Source organism: Camarhynchus parvulus, chromosome 3, assembly GCF_901933205.1.
Source record: "Camarhynchus parvulus chromosome 3, STF_HiC, whole genome shotgun sequence".
Classification (NCBI taxonomy): domain Eukaryota; kingdom Metazoa; phylum Chordata; class Aves; order Passeriformes; family Thraupidae; genus Camarhynchus; species Camarhynchus parvulus.
The window spans coordinates 24,046,547-24,065,965 of NC_044573.1; the positions used below are offsets into that span (position 1 = coordinate 24,046,547).

The 19,419-nt window shown below is 37.4% G+C and overlaps 1 protein-coding gene across 1 annotated transcript in view; it reads right to left on the reverse strand.

The window, feature by feature from the left end:
• Window positions 1-18,734, reverse strand: part of HAAO (3-hydroxyanthranilate 3,4-dioxygenase) — a 33,070-nt gene extending 14,336 nt beyond the window's left edge. The window contains exons 1-6 of the mRNA XM_030945785.1: window positions 18,632-18,734; window positions 14,559-14,637; window positions 5,930-6,013; window positions 4,224-4,330; window positions 1,264-1,353; window positions 516-559 (exon numbers count right to left, since the gene is read on the reverse strand). Coding sequence (XP_030801645.1) covers window positions 516-559; window positions 1,264-1,353; window positions 4,224-4,330; window positions 5,930-6,013; window positions 14,559-14,637; window positions 18,632-18,711 — 484 coding nt within the window. The 5' untranslated portion in view covers window positions 18,712-18,734. The remainder of the gene's footprint in view (window positions 1-515; window positions 560-1,263; window positions 1,354-4,223; window positions 4,331-5,929; window positions 6,014-14,558; window positions 14,638-18,631) is intronic.
• Window positions 18,735-19,419: the final 685 nt, after the last annotated feature.

Here is a 19,419-nt window from a genome sequence, read left to right on the forward strand (position 1 = left end):
TTCCAGTGTGGAATTTTCAATGACTATCCAGAACAGAGACAAAATAAAAAATGTGGCAAGACAGCATGGAAATAAAATGTTAAACAGATCAGACCCTATGGGTACTAAAATCATCTGGTTTTCTCTAGTTTTCCCAAGAGTAGATCACAGCTGTAGGTAAAGGAGTACAAATAGGCATAAAGTGTATTAATTCTACTTGCAAAAATCTTATGGGCTGTCAGAAGTGAAATTTTGTTAGGATAAGACTTGAAAGGCATGTAAGGATAGAGATACTAGCATTTCACATTAGTATAGTTACCTGATAAGTGGTTATGATGGCATCACATGACCAAGCAAGATGCTGTTGGTAATCATTTATATGGAATTTCCTTGTGGTCAGGGTAATGAAAGGAATTACTTCCCAAAAACAACTTTAATTTGCACAACCAGAAAGAAAAACAGATACTTATTTTATTGGTGAGAATCATTGCTCTTCAATCAGCAACTGTTCTAATTCTGAAATTAATTTGTATTACCTGGGTTTGGTTTTCCAGTTTTATATTGCCTTGAATTGAAAAACCTGGAATAAAGATCATTTAAACAGAAGTAAAAAAGTTGTTTTATAGGTTAACAAGGACTAGGCAGTAATACTGGCCAGTAAATTTTGTGCTGATAATGAATATAACAAATCCTCAGCTACTGTCACATCTATGCAAGACTTTATTTTCAGTGACAGGATTTGTCTGAAAGTCCTATAAGATTAATATCACTAAACACTTCCCTTCTTCACCTTTAGTAACCATTTAACAAACTTATTAGTTAATGACATTAACATGTTTCTTAGAAAGTAGCTCTCTACCAAATTTGCCACAGTCCTGATCATGCATAAATAATATCAACTAAAAGTATTTATATTAAAGCAAGAGTGAAAGAAGCCTTTAAGCAGTTCAGTGATTCACCTTGATAACGTAGCATTAGTCAGTGTTAATTTTTCACTCAGTTCTTTTTGCACTTAGAAGCAGTGTGGTACTAAGTTTACTGGTTCAAAAAAGTGTGCTCCAGATGGATGTGTGAAATACCTGATTTCTCCTTATTTAAAAATCTGATTTGATTAATTTGGGGCATACAAGACATGATTAAAAATTTAGAGAGCAGCAATTAACTATTAACAAGTCTATGTAAAAGTGCAGCATAAATAGCAAATTAATGACCTAAGCCACAGACTGACAAAGATCTACAATATAATTTCAATTATTTAAAAAATTTACAAAGGAAAAAGCTTACTCTTGAATTATTGGCCTAAGCTGAGTGCCAAGATCTTCACAGTGAAACCATTTTTCAAAGAGGACATCAGTTGATTCTCCAACATAGTATCTGATAAAGTAAACACATTAGTCAATCCTTTTATTAAATAACTGATCAGGTAGTTTCAGTGCTTCGAAGAAAATAGCTACTCAATGTTGTGTAAGAGCAACTTATTGTCAAGCCTGGTGTGCTTCATTCTGAGGAATGGTTATTTGGGAAAGCTTTCTGTTTCCCTGGTTAGGTGACTTGGTGGTGGGGTGCTCAAACTTCTGTGGAGTGCCTTGTAGTTCTGTTGATCAATCACAACTCACGAAATTCCTTCAGCAACCTTTCTGATTTCATCCTGGAAATGACTGCAGCCATAATCTCTTGTGACCAATAACTTTCACCTTGGATGTAGTTACTGCAAAAAAACCTGGACCTAAATACCATTTCCAGTAAGTGCTTCCACGCAGCTATGACATTAATACCCATATTTGACAGTCAGCTTACTTAACGCCCATGCATGGGCTGATGAGAAAACAAGGTGGCTTATGGGCTTATTAGTGAAAAATAGATGGTTTTCAGCCAAACAAATTTGGGAAGTATTTGAGTCACCCCTCTGAAGAGGAATTTCATGCTTCACTTGCACTAATTTCTTGTCTCAACAAATAAATAAATTTTGGTGAGATCAACAAGTCAAGGTTGCTGTATGGAATCAATCCATGGAATGGCAAATACAAAATTTACACTCAGATTTTTAAAAGACTGCAAAGACTGGTAAGGAATGATGCTCCATTCCTGTCACTCATATTGTCAATGTTTTTAAAAAGGTCCCATGTGTCTTTTAGGTTAAAGTTATTACAATGTGTGTCTGAAGAGGAAAACAAAACTTATGTAACTATCCTGTGCATATTTGTATGTTCATGTCTGTCTTATGTATCTATACAAATAATAACCAGAAATTTTCTAAGAGCTCCCTGGCTCCTTATGTTTGCAAAAAGAGGATACACTGAAGAGAATAACAGTATCTATACCTCCACTTTAGAAAAAAGCTGTGCTGCCAGCACAAATTCTGAACACAGAAAATCTACAGAGAAGGGAGATGCTAAATAGATCTTGTTTGGTACAAATAAAGTATCTGACAATATGAATAAAATCAAACTTATTTGGTTTTGTACTTATTTGCCATGGAATTAAGATTAGGTAGATCATTTTTCTCATAGCACAAGACATGTAATCATTACTTAGGCTGGAACACTGGGGCAGGCTAGTTATTCTTCACTTGTGCAGTAATCAGCATGCTGGGGGCTCTGATTTATGACTATGGTTTGTAGACATGATAAATAATGGAACAGTAACACAGTTCTATTAGACTTTGAGTCAGCATACTTCAAAGTGCATTATGATTTCCTCTTGTGCAGTCTTTGCTGCAGGTGGCTGGTACTGAAAAAAGTAAGAGAACATTAGGGGTTCTGGTTGTAAATTCCCCATCTCTTCCAGAAGCACACAGAGGGAATGTAGGTTCAAAAGCATGACAAGATTGCTCACTTCCAAAACTTCAGGTGTCTTTATTCACCACATCAGTGTGAACACAAGGGCACTAAAAACCTTTGGTTTATTTTCAGGCATCTGATTAGATACTTTGAATTGAGGATGTGTTAATTTCCACCTGCAAGCCATACGGTAGCTTTTAGTTTAGCTTCTCCACACGAGCATACTTATACTGGAGTGCAAATCTTTAGATCAGCCTGGATCCCTAAAAAGGCATTCAGCATTTCTGTCTCTCATACCATTCACAGACCTTACATGGTAGGTTGTTTTACTTTAAGTAAAGTTTACTTTACTATTTAAGTTCTTTTTTTACTATTTCGTTCTTTTTATTTTAATAATAAACTTTTTTATCTAAATCACTGGTAATTTTTTTTCTAGCTCAATGTATCCTTTAAATAATGTAAGTCCAGGCAATGTACAGATCTGCAATGAAAGGAAAAAAGAGACAAGTGCATAGGTAAACAATACTTTAAATTAACTGGACTTGTTTTTAGCTTGGAATTTAATTGTGGGTTTCTTTTCTTGAATGGTCCCTTTCTTAGTTTCTTTCCATAGCCTTTTTTTTTTTTTTTGAGTGAAAAAGTATATCTTTCTAGCTCTGCATATTTGCAATCTTCCTGCTGTGACGCTACCCATGCAACAATCAAAACTGTAGGTGAAAAGACAGGAACAGCACTTTACAGATATCTCTGCAGTTTTAAATCTATATGGATTATACAGACAGCTACAAATTCTGCTTGGTCTGTGATTTCTGGTTAATACCAAAACAGCTTTTCTAGATTTTTCTGATGTTATACTGTTGTGACTTTCCCTCTTAGACTTGTGAATTCTGTATGGACACAAGACAAATCTTAGTCCTGCTCCCTCTAGAATACAAAGCAAACCATTCACTTACATGAAGATGTTTTTCTCAAAAGACAATAAAACCTGGGCAGAGGTGTGTACAATGTAGAGGGACTAGTGGTGAGAAAATTAACTTTTGTTTTTAGCTTCCCACACACTTGATAAGAAAGCTGCTCTTCATTTTTTTACTTTCAGTGCTTATGAAGGAATTAATATTCTGCTTGCCAGAACTGATAAAAAATCTTTTTTATTTGGGTTGTTAGAGAGCTCTGAGATCCTTTTTTAAAACTTAAGGCAATAGCAGTACGTAGAACATAAGTAGATTTCTATAACCACAACATGTATTTCAGAAATTTCAATATGGTCCTTGTTCAACTAAAGCAAATGCTAAGTGAGATCTGTTTATGCATGTATAGATAAATAAATGTGTGGATAGAATTAGTACAAAATTGCCAGGATGAATCAGATAAATTATCAGGAAATTAAAACACATCATTGTATTGATATGAGAAATTAATTTATATAACGAATTCTAACAGATTAGTCAACAGTTTATACTTCACCTTAGCCCATCCATTTCTGTTTTTAATCTTTCCCTCTCAATCACAAGACCCACAGTGCTTTTGTATCTCTGAGGAGAATGAGGTATCCTGGCAGGTAGCAGGAACATCTGTTAAAAGAAATCAGAAAGCACCAATGTTGGGAAGTCTTTGATTTTTGCACTGTCCCTTTTCCACCCCTCAACCTGCAAAGTCTTCTGCTCCTTTCCCTACTTCTCTCCTACTTTTTGTTGATCCCGTGTTGCTCCTTGGCAGCTGCACCCTGTGGTACCCACAGCCCTGCAAACACTGTTTCTTGCTTTCTCTGTGAATGATGACACAGTGACTGCAATCCGCACTGCCTTGATGGCAGCCAAGTTCTCTCCTCCTGGTTTGATCATCATTGCTAGACACAATTGAAATGAAAATCTCATCAATTGCTCATGTGAAATTTATAAACTTACTGCAATTTCTGAGTAACTGAAATGGAAATAAAAAAGCAGATTTTTTTGTCTGCTCAATAAAATGTCTAAACTAATCAGCCACATGTATCCTCCCAACACAGTGAGCACCTTTGATTGCATGATGAAGAGTGCTACTCTCTCCAAAAATAAATAACAAATATGAGGGGGTATTTAGTCACGCAAGTGACAAAGTGAATAGGCAACATGTGGTTAAGAGAAGTCTATTTCTGAAGCTTGAGAATAAACCCTTTCCTAGCAGCTAGCTAGCTGGTAAGCCTGTATTCTTCAGCAGTACAGATTTTTCCGCTAAGGCTGGGCAGTCATTAGAGTTTGTCTACAAAACAGCTAATGAGGGTGCCTCAGTGCCTACTAGTGTCAGTCTTCCCACCCAGTATTGTGTGCTCCTTTTCATTAGCACTTCTTTTACACGCTGAGATCTCAGCTGGGTGCACTCCAGAAGTGTAATACCAGAACCTCATAGTTGGAAAATGTGGCTCTGTTTCGTCACTGGAAAAGTTGTAATGCTTTCAATGGCATTAAGCTATTGGGTTTAACATGCCTTCCATTTTAAAAGCTGCCTCCACTAGACCTAATATAATCCTTTCCAAGACTTGAGTGCAGTCCAAGCTTGTGTCAATAACCATGAGTGGCAGTTGTAGTACATCTAAGTGGTAGTAACAGCCAGTGTCTATTCATGCTCTCGGTAAAAGCACTGCAATCTATGCTTTAGCAAGTGTACTACTGTAAGGAAAAACTGGATACATTTTATTTGTAAACTGCTCTTTTAAAGCTGTCCTACTGTGTTGGAAAGGCGAGCTGTGAGGACTAAAGAAGGCTGAAATTGTATGAATCATTTCAATTCCTCAGTTTAGGCAGTTTGCTTAATGGCATATGTGGGTGGGTGAGCGGTGTGTACCTGGCAAGGTGTAAATAAAAGACTGATCCAGCTGAATTCACATGGCAGATCCCATGCAATGCAGGGGAATAAGAACTTCTCTCAGTATGTTCTATGACTATCTGAATAGATGCCCCAGTTGTTCAGAGGGATTTTTATCTGTTATTGAAACAGTCAAATGTTGAACACAGTTTATTGTAATTTCCTACTATTTACTTAAAATTTTCTATACTCCATTCAAGCTTTTTGTTTTTTTAATAAATGCTGATGCCATCTCTTGCACAGCAGGAATAAATTGGTTTCTAAATAACACATAAAACATTCATTTAACATACTTATGTACAAGTATAACAGAACAACAATCCTTTTACCTCCCCTTCTCGGATGACAACGTCTTTGTGTTTCCCATTTTCAATTATTTTCAAACACATATCTCCTTGAATCTGGTAAAAAAGCTGAAGAAATAAGAATATAGCATTAAGACAGCTAGTCCAAAACATTCTGTACTTTATATTCTCTATACAAAGAATACATGTATAAATACATTCAATTTGATGTTGCAAGTATTTGTAGATTTTTTTCTAACAAAAACTGGCTTCTAAAATCTGCTGATTTTAAAAAAGTTACAGAATATGTATTATTTCTATTATCTTGCTAAGAATTAACAATCTATCCAAGAGGTCTGTAACTGTATATAGAGCTATCCTCTGGACCTGGTGGAATTCCACTGTCCTGGTTTTACCCTTGGAATTATTTTTTGGAGGGCTCAACATTACAGTTCAGGCATCCATTAATTACACAATATAGAAAGCTTAATTTCAGATGTAGCAGAGTTTTTAATCAATCAAATTATATGCCAATTCTCCAAATAAGCTCCAAATATGCACACACTAGTTTTTTGTGTACTTTTTCATTTTTTAAATGGTGTTTTCTCATTTGGGAAGAATTGCCCATTTGGAAGCTGTTCTGCTTTACTTTTGTGGATACCCTCAAATCCAGCAACAGATGCTGCACTTCCCACTGTGTATATGCAAAAGGGTTACATTCTAAGTGTGTATAAGGACAGACCCACTGAACGCAAAATTCTGTCTTTGATGACCTTTTCATGGCTGTTTTCAGACCAAAACCAGCTCTGCTTTGTGGCGGCTCTGAGATGCTCAGCTCCTCATGTTTCATGACAGAACTGGGTTATCATCTGTAAGCAGATCTGTATCTTTGACCTGAAATAATGGGCACATTCCCCCTCATCTTTATGTAGTGCAGAGCAATAATATTTCCAGAAGTCACTTTTGCCATGCTTTCCATGTTCTCTTTACCACATCTAGAAACCAGAATGTAAGTGCAGCTGAAGTAGTCTGAAACATGATTCAAAGTTAGAACTATAATTAAAAAAATCCCTTATTTATAGCAAGTCACTACAATTTCATCAAAATGAAAAATAAATAGGGGAAAGAAGAAACCACTGGAGAATGAAAACCTCCTGAAATGAACTCTTTCCAACATTAGAAAAGCTTAATCAATTTTTTAACCAGTATTATTTCTGAAAGAGTTTTGAAATATTAATTCATGCCCCCTGGGACTGAAGAAACACCTCTGTGAACGTGAGAAATAATAAGTATGCTGTCAAGGGAACAAAACAATAGGGAGAACTGAAGATACACTGGAGAAAAGCTCATGCTGAGAGCTTTTACACAAGTGAAAAGTTCACCTTGTGCCAGGGACATCACTACAGATAAATTATAACTCCTGTCTAGAAGGCCACAGTGCCAGGCTCCTGATCCTCACTGCAGCCTATTCCCATTGCTGCTTTGCTCTGGCTTTCCTTGGAATTTCCAAAGGGCAGCACCCAATGCTACAGCAGCCCCCCTTCCACTGGGCAGGGCCAGCTGTTCCCTGTGTGACAGAGTGATCTCAGTGGGGAAATGGCCTCTCCTTCAGTTCATAGAAGATTCATCTAAGACTGTATGATCTAGATGGATTGTCCCACCAGCTGTGGGTCTTATGCACTGATAATGCTGAAACCTAAAGTATCATTTTGGAAATCTTGAGTTTTGGAGTGTTATTTCCCCCGTAGCTACTGGGGCAGCTATTACTGAACGCATGCACAGGACATGTAGAGGAGGAAAAGGACAACAGAGGTAGAGATTATCCTGGTTCTGACATGAATCATGCAGCTGAGAAACCTTACTGGAAATGAAAAACTTGAGAGTGGATGTCAGCTATCCAGTTCAGAGGCGAAGCATCACAGCCACAAGGAAAGACTATGAACAGTCAGTTATGAATTAAAAGAACTGTTTTGCAGTGGGAGAGGAGGAATGACGTGGGCTACACACTGTCAATGAATGTGTTTTTCTGACTGAATTTAAATAGTACCTTTCACTGAAAATTATGGTCTATTCTTCAAAACTTTTTTTCTTTTAAATTGCCTGAGTGCTTCAGTCATCCATAAATCATCTGATGTAACTGTGATTAAGACAAGTGGCAGCAATTAGTGAATATACTGCATTGCTTATAATATAACCTGAACTTTTTATCAAGGAAACTGTCAGCTATTTAATATCTCGGTGAGTTACAGTGCATGCCCATTTCAGAGGCCAGATTGGCAACACAGTACTGTCTTTTTCTTGGAAACTTCTTTTTTCTCCATACTGACTGACTTTTGCCTTTTGGGCAAATATAATCTTTTTCTAAGTCTCTCTTGGAAAAAAAAAATCAAAAAGTTAGAAGATTCAGATGTATATGTATGCATATACACAAATATACACACTTATTCTCCTATAGGATAGTAAAACAATAGAATTTATACCACTTGAAAATATAAGCTTTCCCAGCTGCACTGTTCTTACTGGAATGATCTAGTATCCATTCTCCCCAGCAGTACTAAAAACTGAGGAAATGTGCAATATTTCTGCTCTATCAACATGTTATTAATGACAAGGCCTCTTGTTACATGCAATGAATATATCTCTTCTTGTAGAAAAGCCTAGATTTGTATATTGCTACTGCATAATAGCTCACAATTGGGCATGAATTTTGTCTCTTTCTGGGTGAAAAATGTGTCTCAAGGAAGAAACAAAGGTTGTTCACCATTCTTTTTATCCTTTGTTACTAAATGTGCTTATTTATTTATTATTGTATCTTCTTCCTTTCTTCTTCTTCTTTTCCAGACTTCAGCATTTTGCTTAGTTTTCTGTTTACTATGTGGTATCTTCTCATTATGATTACACTAAAAACACCACCTTTGTGAATGCTCATCTAACCTCCAGAAGTTATGAAGCACCTAGGAGTGCTTCTTTGCCCCAAGCATAACATTATTTCATAACATTACTCAAAATGATCATTAAAACTGCAGATATACCTATGAAACTCAAATGAAAACACCTTAAGACTGAGAGGGTTTTTTAAAACTAACTTAATTTCCCTTAAATTTTCTTTGCTGTAGGAGAAATACATCCTCTTTCCTTAGTCTGCTTCACCCTTTTTGATCATGCTTCAAACCTGATAGTATTATGCCTGCAGGGGAAGGTAGAGTGGCCAGTGCTGAACCACTCTCAAGTCTGTACAGGGATATTCCATTCAATTATGAATACTCATAGAATAAATTATGTTGGCATTTCTGGAGGCAAGGAGATGCACAGAGGTAGGAATTCATTGTTGCCACCAGTGGAAGCATTGCTGAAGCTGCTTGTCTTGACTAAAATTTCAACAGGGTAGTAGAACCAGTGGGTAACACCTTAAAAGAAGCACTAACATCCTCACTATATCAGCATGGTGAGAATTGCTCCTTCATCCAGGTATGTGTATCCTAGCAGAGTAAACAAAGAAGCATCTAGTACTGGAAGAAGACGGGATTTGTAATTGGTTTGTATTGACTAACTAAAAAACCCACAAGTCTATTTTATTTCATGTACAGCAGTGTATGTAATTTAATTTGGATCCACCTTTGATATCGAACTCTGTCTAGACACAGAAACTCGGAGCTCCATGAGGGCTTTGATAACTGACAGCTTACTTACAGACCTCTAAAGTAGCAGGATACTTTCAGTTCTGCCTGCATCTAAAAATAGAATTTGGGATTGCTCAGCCACTTCTGGGATTAGGCTCTGGCTTGGTATATCCTGGCTGGTATTGCTTGTTATATGGCTAAGCATTAAATTAATTTGCAGAGCAAATCAAATTCTGATGTGGGAGTAGAGCCTGGGTGTTCTCCAGACTTCAGTGGTGACTGATCTATTTGAGTACAGAAAAACAATTTTCTCCCTTTCTCATCACAAGGGTTTTTCAGCCATCAGAAGTCTACAAGACCAACAGATGAGGAAGGTAGAGAAAACTATGTTGAGGGCTTTTGGTGTGGTTTGTTTTTTTTACTTTCCTCTGCTCATTTACATGTCATCTGAAAGACCTGAATACTAGCCAAAACTCATACCAACAATCTTATGCAGTAAAACTATTTCTGAAGACACAATCTCCTTCTGATGGAAAAGGATCATCATTCTTATTACATTTTAATAGGAGCTTTGTTTCTTATTAAAATATTCCAAGAGTCTTTACCAGATAAACGTGGGGTTATTTAAATATAAAGAAGCAAAAATGTTTCTCTTGCTTTGTTGTGATTCAGGTTCTCAGATTTATTTGGGATATAAGCACCACAAAACAACCTATGGGCATGCTCACCTAGCCCCACTTCCCCCTTGTTTTCAGACATTCACTGTCCTTATAAAATGCCAAGGGCAAATTGATCTGAGAGGGGAGAGTTTCTCAAAAGCATGCTGACTGGAGAGCAGCACACACTAGAAGGGGTCAGGCTGCATTTAGGCAGATAATCTGTGAGAAACTGGAGTCAAGTCCTACTTGTGGTGTCTGTGGAAGAGGGAGAGAAAGAGAAATCAAAACTCAGGTCAAGAAAACTCAGATAAGATGTGGCAGATGTGACCTCTAACCTGTATCATGTTTCAAAGCATGAAGTTGTATCTCAGTCTAACCACGTGAATGTGCTAGAAGAAGCTGAAGAGATTCACCAAGATGATCAAAGGAGGGGGAACTCCTTCTCTGAGCGTTCTCTTTAGGACTGCAGTATGAGGGCTTTGGTCTGTGGGGCTGTGCCAATAATTAGGTGGCTCTATCCATAGGAAACAACCTATGATGCTGAGAGCAGAAACTTAGGGTAAAATACAGCACAGTGAGAAGTGGGACTTCTAAATTCAAGTGGGGTTTGTGCCAATGCAAATGTGTTGCAGGTGGTGGATGAAAGGCTGATTTGAATTTCTCTGCATGGAACTGTGCTGTTTTACATAGACTCAACATCAGAATGTAAATTGTTAAGAAACCAAAGTCAGCTAAATCAGTCAGTTGAGATTCACTATGTGTAAATGGTGGACTGAGGAAGGTAAAGAGATAGTAGCCTAACTACTTTTGTAATCCTAGATTTAGCTGTTAGCATATCTCACTTTTCCCCAAAGCAGCCCACACAATGCAGTAAATAAATTCTGAATTCTTGTACTAGAGCTAGGATTTGTTATGATCGTGGGGTTTCTCTGTCATTAACTTTCTCCAAAATATATGGTCCCCTTGAGTTTTCACTTATTTCTTTGGAAGAAGGTTTGTTTCTTTTTTCCTACCCTCAGGCTTTACAAGTAAGTAAAAACTCAGTAAATACACCATGAAGCCCGTAGGCTATGTTAACACTGAAACTCATCTTGTCACAAATTCTATGGTATGATGAAAAATCCAAGACAAAGATATGTTGAGGAGTGTTGCCTAGTACCTGCTACCCCATAGCTGTGAGGGGTTGAGCACAAGAGGACATAGCCTCCAGCTGTGCCAAGGGAGGCTTGAGTTGGACAGCAGAAAGAATTTCTTCATGGAAAGGGCTGTCAGGCATTGAAATGGCTGCCCAGGTGGTGGAGTCATCATTCCTGGAGGTGTTCAGAAAAAACTGGACATGACACTCACTGCCATGGTCTAGATGACAAGGTGGTTTCAGTCAAATGTTGGACTCAATGATCTTGGCAGTGTTTTCCAACCTTAGTGATTCTGCAATTCTGTGATCACATCAGGACTGCCACAGAAATTTTCAGCGGCCTCATCAAGTTCACTGCACAAGAATGGTCACTAGTCCATGGAAACCAAAACTCTCTCGAAAAATGAGGCACATCAGAATAATGATTCTTTTGAAACCCTTCAAACTCATTATGTAGCACAAACACCTCCTAGAAAGTTCTGTCGGTGTTGGATATATAGGTCCATCCTCACAGCCCTTTTTTGCCATGTTCCAACAGAAGATGCATTTCCCATAGCATTTCATTTTGAATTAGTCTGATTTAGAGGCAGAGAATGTCTGAGTAGATGTTTGCTGACTCTACCTCTATTCTGATGGAGAAGGGAGCAAAAGAGAACTTCAAAAATAAGAATTAATATGACTTCCTGGTAAATTCCAGTTGAAGACTGTGAATGGTTTAACTCTAAGTTACAGATTCATATTTCTCTTTAAAAAACATGTCCCATGTAACACAGTCTCAGGTATGAGACTCTTTTTGTGCAGAATGGTGGCAAAGAAGTACTGCACAGAAGTTTAAGAAGGCTGTGAAGAGCTATAGAGAAAACTAAGAAGGAACAAAATATAAGGGTTATTTAGAAAATGCCTGCTTGTTGAGAGGAGGAAAGAAATTGTGCTAGACTAGCTGTCATTTTAGCCTAAATGGGTTCAGGAGACAATTCTAAAAGGCTTTGAAGAGACTTCAAATCAAGCCTCTGGGTTTTTTTCTTCCTAATTAGCCGGTCAGACCTAATCTTCCTGATACACCTGCACGTTAATGGCACCAGCAGAGAGCAGCTCGGGAGCAGGAGGATGCTCCTCAGCCCTTATCTCTGCGTGCCAACCCCTTGCTGCTGTGAACTGCAGGCTTTCAAGCACAAGTTCTGCCACAGGACACTCCATAAACTGTGTGATAACAGGCATGAGATAGTGAGTGGACAGATATAAACAATCCTAAATTTAACTTTCTCTCCAAACCAACCCTTCTTTGCTATGGGAATACTAACAGCAGAACAGCATCAGCTAAATTTGCCTGAAGAATTTGTGGGTTTTCACATTCGTGATTTGGCCTGCTGACAGTATGTCTATATAGTCTGCCTTCAAATTATCACCCAGAACTATAAATTACCCTTTTTCTGACAAAATAATGAGCTGAACGTGGCTTTGAATGCTTTTTTTTTTAATCCCAAGTCTAATTTAGGAATATGCCCTTTTGCTAGGATACTCTCTACCTCACAATTCTTCTCTAATGAGAAACATGGTTCTAAGTTAGTTCACAGGAAGATGTAAATGTGTCTGATAAAAAGCTGGTAAAATGCAATGAATAACTATAATGTACTTTTATAAAACTGAATAAAATTGGCCCATATGTTAAACTGGTACATAACTGATAATGCTTCTGATGTGTGTATTGCCAAGTTTCTGATGTTATAGGGTTGTTATGTTTCCATTTTTGGTTTCTGAGTAATTGTGGGAAGCTTACTATGTAAATGAGCATGTACTGATACCTAAAAAACCTTGTTTCCACTTGAGTTAGCAACAATATCAATATGCAACAGTAAATTAAAAGTTATGCCTTCATAGATATGGCTAACTTTATATTGTTGAGAAGTCATATAAAGAATTTATAAATGGGTAGGCCATGTTATTTACAAATACAGGAATATCTTGCAACATGAAAAACAAACAAACAAAAAAGTTAAATTAAATCAGCCTAACTTTGGTTTTAAGGAATCCCAAGCAGCATGATTGCCTGGTCCCAGGTGCTGCCAGAGCCCTCCCTGCACTGCCCATGAGAAGGGACACAGTGGACTGTGTTGGTAACCTGGCACATCATGGATGTGCCTGTGCCCACAGCCACAGGTGGGCTGGGAGGTGGCAGTGACAATCCAGCACAGGTGGGAGTCACCCAGGGAAAACTCAGCACCTGCTCTTCCAGAACTGTGTGTCTGTAAGGACTACACACACCTGCACAGCACAGTTAGAACAGGAAATCAGGGAAGACTTTTGTGAAATGCTGGGGTGGGTTTGGGGAGAAGTGATTCAATCATAAATAAATGAATTTTTCTTTCTCTTCAAAAGGATTTATAGAAACTTTACCCACTTCTGCCTTAAACTATGTAGATGCTTAGGCTTGACTTTCCAAAGATATTTAAAATTAGGTTGCCAAATGCCATTGGAATGACATGAAGCTAAATTATTCTGCTGGGAAGCAAGGAAAATTGTCTCTATCCTGATACCCTTACTTCCAGGCCTCTAGTAATCACTTTCTCTTAGGATTCTTTCAGAGCCAGTGGTGGAGAAGTCCCCAGGCAGAGCAAGCAATTAAAAAAAATGCAGCAAATAAAGAAGGTGTAAATTGTTACAATTTTATTAGGTTTCTACTCTTTCTTCCTCCATGCTGCATTTGGTGCAATGGCTACTCACAACTCAAAAGCTGGAATGACTTTGAGCCACCAGTGGAATGGCTTTGAGCACAGGGGAATGATGTTAAAAATATTTAAAGACTCTATTCTTTCCAAACTCAAATGAAAGCTGAAAAGCTGATGATTCTCACAAAGTCCACAAAAAAGATAATTTCTAGTGAATTAAAATATTTTTGATTTTTGAATACCAAAGTTACTTTTGAAATACAGACCAATTTTCTGCAATCAAATATTGTTTAAAAATATCATTACCTTCCTAAAGTTCTGTTCCAAAATGCTGAAATGAGACACTTGGATATGTCAAAACACTTTTTCTAGTTTCCTGTTGGAAATTAATTACAGCAAAACAGATCTGATCTCACATGCTTGTTTCAAACAAAATGCACAGATGATGTATGGTTCTGGTGAACGATTCTGTTTAAACCTATGAGTAGATCTAATAAATACATCACTGAGACTGGCATTGCTAATCTACAGCTTCAAAAGTTTAATCATTATAGATAAATTAAATCTGAACAATATAAACAGCCTATAGGTTACCTCTTCTCCTTCTTCAATATGATAATCCTTCCTTTCATTTGGCCCTCCAACAAACATCACATTTAACTGATAGCGATGCCTAGAAGAGAAAGTGACATTTTGAAGCTACTTCTGTTCACGATGTTCTTTATTTCATTTATTATGTTTAATTCTTTTTGGACAGTGAGTCAATGAAACAATGCTGAGTGGAAAGCAACAGCCATTACAAGAACTCATAGACCTTGGATGCACCTCTCTGCTCTGGCACTGTCCTGTTGGGTGACCTGAGGCCAACTACCTCCCTCCTGGTGTTTCAATGCCTCCAGCTATGAAAAGGGGACAACAATAGCTGCCAGCCGTGAAAAGAGCTTTGAATTGAAAAGATAAAGAATGTTACCTAAGAGACAGGAACTAGAAAAGAGCCTTTTCAACCTGAGCTGATTATGTAAAGGTAAAACTCTTAAAAGTTAACAAAGGTAAAAACATACTTTTCCCCCCACATTGGTAGAATTACCAGCGATACTGATGGTAAGAATTGTCAGCTAATTTCTGTTCTGCTTATACTGGTTTTGCTAAGCTGGAATAACATTACAATGGTTTCATTGTGGTTGTGGCTATTTCAGAAAAGGAGATTCCAGGTCACTTCTTAACTCTGTCCCTCTTAAGAGCCCCAGTGAGCGTTCCTCTCAGCTATCACAAGGAATGGCTATCACCCCAATTACCTATCAGTCCATTCACACTAATATAAAGGTAAGGTAGTAGGTTTTCCTTTGCTGAACAAACCCCTCAAAATCAGGCCTGTTAGCTGTGAATCAAAATTTGTTGGTCTGCTGTTTGACAAGTGAACAGAGGTGTATTAACGTCTGCTTTGCAATGAGGAGGTTCTGGGCAGTAACGTGGAACCAGCAGGGCCATGATCCCCTGAAACATAAGGAACAACGTGTCCCTGTGTCAGCACCTTGTAAGTCTTAATTGAGAGAGGCTTTCTGAGTGGTGGCACACACATATTCACTTCTTCTGTGAAGAGTATTTAAATGATAATAACCAACACAGTTGGGACTAGTAAAGCAGTTAACAAGTAACAGTGACAAATTAGTTGGTCAAATAAAACTAAAGAATTAGAATTGAATGTTCTCTCCATAGGAAGCTGTATATTTTACAGCACTGGGCTTCATATCTGTATCATAAAATCAGGAACTGAAATCCAAATTGTTTGTACCACACAGATTTAATATTCCTTTTCAACAGCACACTGCAATGTTTCTGCATTAACAAACACTTCTACTAAAGAAGGGCAGGATGACTCAAACAGCAGCAATACAGATAATAATTAATGAAAAAAATGAGAATTAACCCTGAAGAATAAAATAAGAGAAAGGCAATCGGTGAGTATGTTGTAATCTGCTGTTAAGATGGGTTAGTTTTTTTATAAACATTCAGTTTCGTTATTAGTTCACTAAGTAAAAGTGAAAATACTGATAATTACTGCTTGACTTCTTAATTTGGCAGATCTACAATTAATTATCCCATAGATTTACCAGGGCTTAATGTAATACACAGGCTATGGGTTAATCATTCAATCATTAACAAATGTATACTGACACCATTAAAAGATTCCAGCTATGAAATATGAGCAGGAACTCCAAGAGGTAAGTCTGACCACCTTGCTAAATGAAGTTATCTGGTTAATATCGTTACTTTAAATATTGTTATATTTAACAATATTGTCAAATATTGTTAGTTATATTTAACAATTATTTATTGCTATGAAATATCATAACAAAGAAAAGTGTCAGTTAAGACTGCCAAAATGCAGTTAAGAGTATTGTAAAGGTTTCAGGGAGGTGAAAATTACTTGACTGTACTATTGTTAGAATGAGGACCTAATTAATGGAGTATAAAGTTTTCCATACTCTTGCATTTCTCTTCTCATCCCCTTAAAGAAAATGATACCAGCAGGTAACCCTTTAAAAACACAGTAAGACTACAAAGAATCAGATGGTCCATGACCATACTTTGTAGTCCTTTTGATAAGCATCATAATCTGAACTCAGAAGAGTTTTAGAAGCACCTGTGAAAATCAGCTGTGTCAAGGGGGTAGATTTTGCACTAATTGCTCATCATTCAGGTTAAAAAGCATTTAAACTTACAAGATAGTGTCATTAAAATACAATGTCAGAGATGCAATTTAATTAGATGTATCATTTTCTTTACTTTGGTAAAACTCTGATTAGGCAGTAACTGAGGAATTGAGGTTTTGTGTTGCAATCCCAAATAGGTATTTAAAAATTGCGATCCTCTTAAATGTATGGAACACAATGTCATAAAGCCTGAACACTGTAATAACTTTAGATACCAAAAGCCCTACTGATTTGCTGTGGGACCTAGTTTTAACTGTTAAGTCCCCTTTGAAACAAAGCAAGTTACTTAAATTTTGAGGTGGTTGCCTTCCATGAGGCAGTAGGACGCTGAGAAGATTGCCTTATACATCTCTACTCAGCACATGAAGGATCAAGCCTTTGAAAAAATGTTGAAAATCTATTAGTTGCTTCTTGAAAAATCATCTAAAACCTTTTGGAAAATCCTGAAAGCATTTAAGTAGCACCAAATGCAGGTGGTGGTAGGCTCAGAACCCACGCAGTAGATGGTTTTACTCTCCCTCTACGCAGGCTAAAGCCATGTTGGACAAATGGATTTTGTTTAAAACTATGCAATTTTTATCACAAAAAATGTTTCTTGTTTCACTGTAACTTCTTAAAATGTTTATGGGCAAAGGTCTATGATAGATGCCACATTCCGGATTTACAGAACTACTAGTAAGCAATGCAGAACAGTGTAGTAAGCACAAAGAAAATTCATTGTGCTGATAAGGAAAGAAACACGTGAATATTCCATATACATAAAATACTAAAATTTTCCCATTATCATTGGTAAGCTTCAGAAATGAATATACTTCATAAAATGCTTCCTAAAATCCATTTTGAAAATGAAAGAAATGGGAACACTTGTAGTGATTCAAGTTTCAGAATTTTTCAGTTCTACACACAGCTGTAGTTTCAACACAGACATGGCAGTAATTATGTACTCTTTACCTTTGTCTTGTAACCATTGCTTTGAAAAGTAACCCTTGCCCCAGTGAATGGAAATTAATATCACTGATACATTACTGCCCATTCAGCTTTTCATTAGAGATAGCACTTAAGGGAAGGGCAAGAACCATATTTTTTTTAATGACTAAAATTGTAAAAAAAGTTTTTTTAATTAAAGTTATAGAAAGAAAATGCTTTTTCATTTCTTTATAAAAGCTGGGTCTATGTCACTCCTTAGACAGAATACTTTCTAATGAAAGCTTTCTGCATACAGCATTTTAGACAAAGTATTTTCTCCTCAGCTTCACTGACAAAGAAATCCTTGTTAATACTTTGAGACACATTGGATAATTTACATTGGAATTTGTTCACAAGCTTTGGCACAGAGCATATGCATGGGGTACACACAACTGCATAATGCCCACACTTTTTTTCCTTATACTGGCTGTTGCACTCAGAATACTGTAAATAAATGGCCGTAAACCGCCCCTTCAAGCTCCCGGCCCTCCTGCCTTGACAGACCTGGAAATGCCCTGGAAATCTGATCCTTTGGTACTGCTGCCCTTCCTTTTTCTTTGCTTTGCCTTCTGATTTTGATTGCTCCTGCAGCTTTGGCTCCTCTGTGATGTTGGAATGATTCTCAGCTGCTTTAGCTACTTCAGGTTGTAATTTGGTTTTGGATGTGATGCCATCTCCTCCGATTTCTAGGATTTTGTTGTCACAGAGCCTGACACAAATTCTCTTAACTCAGTCTCCCTGCCTACAAGTAACTTTGAGTTGAGACAAGAATCTTGTATTCAAGTCAATCTTTGCAGATTCTGCTGAGTTATTCCAAATCAGATTTCACTCACTTTCTGTTCTTTGGAACAGCACTCTGGCTGCAGCCTGAGAGGAATTATGGTTCCTTATTAATCTTTACCATGTATGCATTGTTGCAGGTTCCTCATATAGCTAGGAATATTTGTATATATAATAACTTGGTAAAAAAAATCTTCATTTACTTACATAAGCTTATTGCAAACAGGTGGCACAAAGGCAGTTTTGTTTTCTTCTATCCATTTTCTTACATTCACAAGAAGCTCCATAGTCCACCAGCTATGAAACTTTTGCCCGAGATATCAGAATTTGCAGAGTGCTTTCTCCATGAGCAGACTGCCTGTGATTCCAACCCCAGTGCTCAGGGGATTGGCTGCTAGGAGAGGTGTCTTCAGGCTTCAGTGTCAAAAGGGACAGGTCCATCAGCCAAAGGTTACTTCATAGGGAGCACTAATGCTCCAGCAGCTTGGCTAATAATTGACTGGTGTTTTTAAAATATATATTTTTACTGGAGACTGGGTTTTGTCTACAGGGGGTTTCTTCATTCTCTTTATTGCATCAACTGAAGGGTGAACGTTACCTCTACAAAAATGACCTTGTTACACAGTCAGAAAAAATGGGTAAGGCTGGGGCATTCACTCCTTTCAAATCTAATACAGAAACCTCCCTTCAACATTCTAAGGCTGAATGTTAGTGGTATGTGTATTTATTTGAAAATACTGGGATCTTCTTTTGCCAAGGAGCCAAAATATGGATGTCTCCTGCATTGTAAGACCAAGAGTAGCTGTCCATAAATGCTCATCTTAATTTGATCTGCTCTGCCAATGTTACAGCAGGGCTTGTGGAGAGCTGACCCTGATTGTGATGCCCTTTGGGAAAGTGCATCAAATTGTCAGGCAAAAAAGAAACTGAGAAGAATCAGACTTTCCAGATCTTTATTAGTCTATATTCCATCACAAGTTGCTGTTCCAGATATA